Below are 9,032 nucleotides of genomic sequence, written 5' to 3'. Positions count from 1 at the left end.
AGTTTGAGACCATCCTGGCCAAAATGGTGAAACTCCATCTCTACTAAAAATACAAAAATTAGCTGGGTGTGGTGGCAGGCTCCTGTAATCCCCGCTACTAAGGAGACTGAGGCACAAAAATTGCTTGAACCCAAGAGGCAAAAGTTGCACTGAGCCAAGTTCATACCACTGCACTTCAGCCTGGGCAACAGAGCAAGACTCGGTCTCAAAAAAAAAAAAAAAAAAAAAAGGCAAAAAAATCATCAAAAATTTCAAGATGGTATTTATAGGAAAGTTTAGCTTTAAGGAAAAGTTCTTGGCTAGCAACTCACTAACTTGCAAGCATATGAAAAACATGTAGAAGACTGGTGAAGTTTTGTAAGTATTCAGTCCCTGGGAGATTAAAGAGAGTAGATAAAATAAACCAGCTTTTGTTCTTGACCTGCACAAAGTGATGCTTACACTCAAAACTAAGCTAAATTCCTCTGGCAAGCTTTCTTCTCTAACAATTTAAAAAGCTTTTCAACTAGAGAAATACGTCAGCTTTCCTCTGTCAGACCTTCTGGTCCTAAATGTGGCCCTCCAGACAAAACTAAACTAACTGACACATCTTAAAGGAAATCTGATAGGTGGATATTAGGCTAAGGCTCTACGGCTAAGACCCAAATACAGCTTATTTTTTTCCTTTTTACAAAAGAAAGAATGTCTCCATCTCTTCTCATGTCCCAGAAGAATTAACAGACTGTTCCACAAGCCTGAGAGTAGACATCCAGTCATCTCTTTGATTCCAGGAGCTAGTCTGATTCTTTCGTTAGAAATATGTTTGACATCATCAATGTGTTATTTCTCAAGATTAGACATCTGAAGCCTTAAAAAACTCACCAATTTCCAGCGTAATATCTTGATCCACTCATCAGCTTCTACTCCGGTCTTTGCACAGAGATAAAATGTCCTGAATGGAAATACCAAGCTAATAGGACAAAAGAAAGAACGTAAGACATTGCAGATGATCAGCTGTATATATATTAGTAGAACACTCATTACAGTATTACAAGGGAAAAAAGAATTAGTAAAGGATCCAGGTAAGTAACTTAAAGAGCTGGTATATATGGACCTATTCCTGCCAGCAAACTGCAGAAATGTTAAGGAAGTTGTAGATTCATATTATTACTCCAGGTCAGATTTACATATTTGAATAAGACTTTGAAGAAGAAAGAAACATCTTCAGGACACCCCCAGATCTTTTTGTGGTTCATGTCTTAGGCTAACTCTAATACGTGCTTATTCAACTGATCTCTCAAAGGGATTAGAACCTGTGCTGTGATTCAAAGCATAAGCAAGATAGAAAAGTTTGCTAAAAAGAACTCATTTGTATTAACTTGCTTCAATGAGGAAAACTGCCTTCTGTAGTTGTAGGTAATTTCAATTACTGGGACAGTAAAAAGAGACAATAAAACTCAATTAGTTATTTCTTCCATCTCTGGCCACGAGTCAGTATCTGCTGCAGAAAATATGAACTTTTCTACTGGCACAAAATACTTTTCCTGGATATATAGTGATTTTACATTTGACTGTCTCTGATTACCTAGTTAAAATTATGTGAGTGATAACATCAGCCCTAAATTAGATATTGAACATACTTCCTGTACTTAGAGTTGAGAGGCAAAATACCAAAAATTTTTTTGTAGAAAAAAAGCCTTCAGAAGGGTTTCTATATCTTAAAGCCTAAGCAGTATATTTTGTTAATATCAGCAATTAATGTTGAATAAGTAAGAGCTAAGTCCCTGTGCAAAGAACGGAATAGCTTGATGTGAGGTCTAGTGGAGGGGTGAGTGGACAATGGTGGGGAGGGAGTGATATGGTGCATTTACTCGAAAACTGGTTTCTGTAATTGTCAGTGTTTGGCATTTCCTATGTGAGACATTATTAGTTGCCTATTAATAGAGATAATTTTTCATTTCTCTTGCTAACTGGACCCCAAGCAATAAATCCTAATTGGTTTAAGCCAATTATGATCAGCTGCTGGGGATGGCCATGGCACCCAGTCTTGGCCAATGACATATAAGGGACAATCTCATAGGGAAGTTTCTGGAGAAACATTGGTTTTCCTGAAAAAAGGACAGACACGGCTGATCCCATCCCTTCATCTTTCTTTGTACTTTGTTGAAAACATGAGACCTACAGGTGTAGTAGCCACTTGGATTCTGAAGTAGCCAGCATGAGAAAAGTTCAAGAGAACTGTAGAGACCTTGGAGCTGACCTTGTCGCCACAGCTGCTTGCCTCCTCATTTTTGGATATATGAGAAAAATAAAGCTCTTCTAGCTCATAGGGCATGTCTATGCAAATTTTAAAAAGACGTCCATTTTCAGCTGATATTATAGAATTAACATTAATTTCCTCAGGTGTAATAATGATATTGTGATCCAATATGTGACATTTTATTCTTAGGAGACACAAACTCAAGTCTTTAGGGGTAAAGTGCCATGGTGTCTGCAATTTACTTTCGATTGGTTCAGAAAAAAACAAGTGGACAGGCTGGGATAAAGCAAATATGGCAAGATATATTAATAACTGCTGATGGAGGGCATATAGACGTCTTTCAACTTATGTATGCTTGAAAAACTTTAAAATAAAAGGTAGTGGAAAATAAGACATCCCTTTCTCAAGGCACTTCTCCCAGTTAGAACATTTTTATAATGATTATGTTAGAACAAAACATTTTTGTACCAACTGCCAGAAATTGTCATAAAAATATAAATCACCCATCATCAAAGTTAAATTAAAATTGCGGGGTGGGGGAAGCCTCAAAGAAATTAAATGTCTAAGATGTGAATGGCATCCCCTATGTGTGTCATATTTCTGTAGTACACACCATAAGCTGAGCTGACCTGTGTTTGTTTAACCAACTTTAAATGAGGTGTTAACGTCACACTCAGCTGAAAGTACTCCTAACATTTAGGCACACCCCTCAGATCTGAACTGTATAGACATTAAGATATACAGCTTTCTATTCCTTAGTCAAAATAAGTGTCTGGCAAGAAGACATTAGAAAACATTTTCTTTATAAAACAACTTACCAAAAACAGTTTACCCTTTCTTGTGAATAATCAAATTGTACAGCTGAACATTCTGTTAGGTCCAGGATCCGAATTGGTTCTGGTGACTAAAAAAAAATAAAAAGTAACATATGTCATCATTAAAAAATAAAAAACAGACAAATCTGTTCCTCACTTGTCCCCTCACAAGTCTTGTCCCCTCACAAGTCTTCCACTTGTGCAATTGTCAAATTTTCTTTCACTAAGAGAACTGACAATCAACAAGCCTTACCCAGGGAAGTCTTTGGTTTTGGAATTAGCCTTTCATAAAACTGGCATTAAGATACTACCTTTATCAATTTACTGATGAAGATGGATTTTAACACATGGAAGAGAAGCAGATTTTTCTCCCATTTTTAAAAACTTCTACTTTCATAGAAATTTTATGTAAGGAAAGAGAGAAAAAGTACTTTTAGATTGGCTTAATGAAATGAGCATGGGAAATGGACAAACCGTATGTTTAATAAAGGGAGAAATTGCTGCAGAGAGACAGTTAATTGTGGCAAGAGAGCAATTACATTGCCCTAAACAAAGGGAATTATGTGCCCTGGGAAACTGTAGTTTAGCCAATTCAAGAGAGCAATTTCTGGGATATATATCTCATATTTGCAAAATAACCCTACTCATTTCAGGAATCAATAATTCATATCTCCAAACATTTGTTAGGTGTATCAGGTGGCTATGAAAATAATTTCAGAGATTTTAAAGTTGTAAGTTTATTTCATCTAGAGAATTGATTTTTAAAGGAAAACTATATTATTATGTTTCTCACCATCTGATCTTTGAAGTATTTCAGTTCATTCCTGTGCAGAGTAAACCATCTTGTTTTCCATGTCTGAGAAAAACACACACACATACACAAACACACACACACAATGTTTTGAATGCAGGAATGCAATATTTGAACCAGATGATTTACTTTCATTTTTAAAAGTATCTAAAAAATTAAATACTATAACCCTGAAAAAATTCTTGTGTGTCATTTCTGAGAAAAAAATTTCAAACTATCTATAAAACTTAAAATAATTTCATGAATTAAGCTCATAATGAAGGCAGATATATCATTAGTATATTTTTAAATACAAAAATAGTCTATCATAAATATTCAAGGTGATTTATAACAAACCACTGTCATTTCCATTTTATTAACTCTATAATAAAGATAAATATTGTTCTCTGAGTACCTAATATGGACTACATACTATCGTTGGAGGCTTTATATATTATATCCAGTCTTAAACAACAATGCCAGTATTATTATTCTTACAAATATTCAAACTGAGGTTTAGGAACCCTGAACCATGTGATATTCTAAACCTTGCTTAAGAAGGCTAAGATATTGGTGGTAAAATCCATCATTGCCCACTGTTATCTGTATCTTATATACAAACAGCATCCTACTATATCATGGGTGGCAATGTGCCAGTTAAAAGAAGTAACAGAGGATTTAAACATAAGTATGCTATGAATATGAATATTCTCTGTCCTCAGGGAGCATTCAGTGTAGAAGGCACAACAAATAACTGTATTTAGGTTAATTCCAAGCACACCCGTACCTGTGAGAGAGGTTAAATATCGTGACTCTTTTTTTTTTTTTTTGGAGACAGAGTCTCGATCTGTCTCCAGGCTGGAGTGCAATGGCACAATCTCGGCTCACTGCATCCTCCATCTTCCAGGTTCAAGCGATTCCCCTGCCTCAGCCTCCTGAGTAGCTGGGACTACAGGCGTACACCACCACACCTTGCTAATTTTTTGTATTTTAGTAAAGACAGGGTTTCACCATGTTGGCCAGACTGGTCTGGACCTCCTGACCTCATGATCCGCCTGCCTCGGTCTCCCAAAGCTCTGGGATTACAAGCGTGAGCCACCACCCCCAGCTAAATACCGTGGCTCTTAAAATAAGGAGCAGACACATTCCATGAAAGTCTTCTTGGCACATTGAGATGAAACAAAGGAATTCTAAAGGTACAATCTGATAAATAGGGAACATTTGGATACTTGGAACTTGTAAAAACCTAAAATGTGTTTTCCTTTGGATTTTATAACATAGTTTCAGTAGCATCAGTGATGTTTTTGGCCTATCTTTAAGTAAACATTTTATACAATTTTGACTTTTTCCTTGTTTTAGAAAAAGGAAAGACGTTCTGGAGTTAAATTGCTATCGTCATCCTCAATCATTCCATTAAGAGGACTATATGTTTTCTTGAGCTTTAATTGCAGGCTAAACCTATGCAGGGCTTTGTCAAAAAATAGACAAGCCATTTTCCAGAATTTTGACTAATAAGCCATAAAAATGAACCATTGAGTCAGGTAAAATATTATAAGTGGTTAAAATGAGCAGGCAATTTGCTTCCAAGAAAAACTATCAAGATGAGAATTGAGTCTATATGACGTGTTCTTTTTTTCTGTGGGTGGCATGAGCAAAACCATACTTCCTTACCTTGACCAGGCCTCCCTGTTTGGTGAGGTAACCTTCTTTGGTGCCGAGCTGAAAAAGAAAAGCACTGAGTGAAGCCCAGAACTGTCACAACAGGATGTCTGTCCTTCCTTTCTTGTCCTATTTTTAAATGAAGAATTTTTGCCTTTGATCTTTAAATTACCATCTAGCATTTTCCACCTCGGCACTTGAAAACCTTCCATGTCCTGTGAGAGATTGTTTTCAGACTGGACCTACTGGCATCATTCTGTAGCTACTGACTCCAGTTAGCAATTGGCAAACAGTAAACCACATCATTTCGTTTACAAAAGTCTGTGTGTATCAAAGTGTGTCATGTGAAATCCAGCTGCTTGGATTGTCACAGGGTTATTAGCACACAAACATGCACACATCTATGATCAATACGTTCAGGAGATTGAATTAAGAAAACTAAAAGGATGTTTTTATTTCAGGGCTTCCCAGAGGCTGTATTATGCTAATATACTTTGTAAATTTTTTAGAAGGAACGTTACAAACAGCGTTTCCACCATTTGTTTTATCACGTAATCCTCCTTCCCTGCCCCCACACTCTCTTGTGATCCATGTTCCAAGAAACGGACTGTCAGGAGTGTAGATTTCTTTACACCTGATTTATCCAAAATGAATTTGAAATAAGAATGAGCCAATTCTTTTAACTCACGTCGTCATCAATTCAAAGGTAAAACAGTAGCACACACTCAGCTAGCACCCATGAAATATAAGTAACGGTGGGGAACTGTTTGAACAGAAATTTGCATAAGACAAGTAGCCTAATATTAAGAAAGTTATCATTTCATAAATTCCATAAGAAATTCAATTCTTGGCAGAATATTTTGTTCAAATATGATGTCATGATATGTCTTAGTAAGAAAGAAAGTTAACAAAAATTGGGAAGTGACTTGGTTGACACCAAGGTTCTTTCTATGGTAGTTTCCAGAATGTTTTTTTCTGAGGTGAATTTTCCTGACCAAATAAAAAGAGGAACAACCATCTCTACCACATTAAAAAGAGTTAACGCATGAAATATGCAAACACTTCTTTTAAAATCTTATGATATAAAAGGATCAACTACCCAAATGTTCATTTAAATAACATTAATCAATATTAGTGAATTTGGAATCTCATAATGAGTGTGATTTATTTTGACATTGAAGAAACTGAATCAATTGAATTGAGTTTCAGTGTTATGGAATGGCAAAAAGTAATTATTTTGGGTTGTTGCGGGTTAAAATATGTAGAGGCAAAATAACTAGGAGTAAATTGTTATATAAAAGATCCTGATAGAATTATTTACTGAAATCAAGCTAGGGAATAACGCCATCTTACCTCTACTCAAACACTATACTATAAATATAGTATTTTTCTAAGGTTTTGATAGATAAGTGGAAGGCTGCATGGGAAAGTACTGAGACTATTAATTTTATTCGGGGCCTCAAGATTTAAGAAACTAAATGAAGCCGGGCATGGTGGCTCATGCCTGTAATCCTACACTTTGGGAGGCCGAGGCTGGCAGATTGCCTGAGCTCAGAGGCTTGAGACCAGCCTGGACAACATGGTGAAACCCATCTCTACTAGAATTAGCCAGGCATGGCAGCATGTGCCTGTAGTTTCAGCTACTTGGGAAGGGGGCTGAGGCAGGAGAATCTATTGAACCTGGGAGGTAGAAGTTGCAGTGAGCCGAGATTGTGCCACTGCACTCCAGCCTGGGCAACAGAGTGAGACTCTGTCACACACACACACAAAAAAACACCTATGATCTGTAACAGAAAAGATGTTTATAAGAGCCCCCAATATGGTACCATCTAAATGTTCAAACACCGAAAGACTGTCCTTCCTGCCACCCTCCCTACATACTTGCTTGCCAGCCTTAAATGTAGTCAGAAGCCAACAGGTCAGGTGAAGCAAGACAGGCATCAATGATCAATGTGTGTGTGTGAAGGGCTTTCAAGCACCTTAGTACAGGGTGGTGGGGCCCAAGCAGGGTGCAGGGAGCATCTCTGCAGATAATGGTGGTGACAGTGGCGGCAGCAGCTGTGTGAGAGGCATTGAAGCCTGGGAGGGTGTGGAGGGCTTCTGACTGAAGGCGTGGAGGTGGCAGCTACTGCACAGTTTCAGAGCCAAACTGGGCTAGGTGGGCATCTGCAGTGAGGTTAGGAGCAGCAGTGGCCTGGAACTGGATGTTGAAGCATGAGTTGGGTGATTGGCATGTCGGGGTTGGGATTGGGTAGTAGAAACAGCAATTAGAGATTGCTTATATTCAATTGATCATCACATAAGTGTACTGAGGATGATAAGATCCATATTTCCTCACTGTGGGAGAAGGGAAAAAACTAGAATGAACTTTGTGGTATTGAAGGTTATTGTTGTGAACTCATGGATGGATGAATGAATTAATAGATAAATATAGATATAAAAGTATGTATGTGTACATGTGTATATACATAGATATTTTCCCAGCTCTGATCATTGAGTGGATGGAAGAGTGACATCTTAATAATAATAAGCACATAGTAGCTAGATGTCAATTTCTAAAGTACTATTCTGCAGAAAAGGAGCAGGGTTTCCTAGAGAAATAGCTAGTTCTAGAGCTGGGTACAAAGAAGGAACAATATAAGTCTGGATCATCTTGCTATTCAGAAAGTAAGAAAGGTCTTAAAGAATTTTGAGGTCAGGCTAGGCATGGAGGCTCACAACTGTAATCCCAGCACCTTGGGAGGCCAAAGCAGGAGGACTGCTTGAGCCCAGGAGTTCAAGACCAGCCTGGTTAACATGAAACCTAGACTCTACAAATATAATATATATATATATATATATATATATATATATATATATATATACAAATATCAGCCAGAAGTAGTAGTGCACGCCTGTAGTCCCTGCTACTTCAGAGGCTGAGGAGAAAGAATCGCCTGAACTAGGAGGTTGAGGCCTCATGCACCGTGATCACACCACCGCACTCCAGCCTGGGAGACAGAGTGAGAGAGTGAGACACTATCTACAAAAAATAAAAAAAAAGAATTTTGAGGTCGTATGAACACAGATGCTACTTGAAAGGGCTCTTTCTCTGACTGGCCAAATCGGGGAAAATTTGAAGGATCGAAACAATGATGGTCATAATTATAGCCATGTGATATAACAATGATTGAAAACTTTGAAGAACAAAAAGCTTTTCCTTACAGTAAGATGATAACCAATAAATGTAAAAAGGAATAATAATCACAGAGTCACCATTTGGCAACAATCATAGTAATTAGATTAAAACAGCCAAGAAACATCAGTAAATGCTAAAATTGGTGGGTAAAAATGTAATAAGTAACAGGATATTCTCATAGTCTCAAATAACCTCTCCCCAAATCTTTTTTAATAACAAAAAGAATATGATGACTTTAGAGTGAGGAAACCTGGCAGACACCACTTAAGCAATCAAACACACTATAATCAAACACACTAAATTGCGACTGTGTTCCATCTGAGAGGACGCGGTGAGAAGTGCAAAGCATCA

General features: G+C 37.4%; 1 protein-coding gene across 1 annotated transcript in view; it reads right to left on the bottom strand.

Annotated features, from left to right (window-relative positions):
• DAPP1 (dual adaptor of phosphotyrosine and 3-phosphoinositides 1) overlaps positions 1-9,032 on the bottom strand; it is a 54,799-nt gene that overhangs the window by 2,581 nt on the left and 43,186 nt on the right. Inside the window, exons 5-8 of the mRNA XM_003929517.4 lie at positions 5,516-5,563; positions 3,848-3,910; positions 3,058-3,143; positions 862-949 (exon numbers count right to left, since the gene is read on the bottom strand). Of these exons, the coding sequence (XP_003929566.1) occupies positions 862-949; positions 3,058-3,143; positions 3,848-3,910; positions 5,516-5,563 (285 nt within the window). The remainder of the gene's footprint in view (positions 1-861; positions 950-3,057; positions 3,144-3,847; positions 3,911-5,515; positions 5,564-9,032) is intronic.

Source organism: Saimiri boliviensis, chromosome 3, assembly GCF_048565385.1.
Source record: "Saimiri boliviensis isolate mSaiBol1 chromosome 3, mSaiBol1.pri, whole genome shotgun sequence".
Classification (NCBI taxonomy): Eukaryota; Metazoa; Chordata; class Mammalia; order Primates; family Cebidae; genus Saimiri; species Saimiri boliviensis.
Note: the sequence above shows the minus strand (reverse complement) of the source record. Positions and strands in the feature narration are given on the sequence as shown.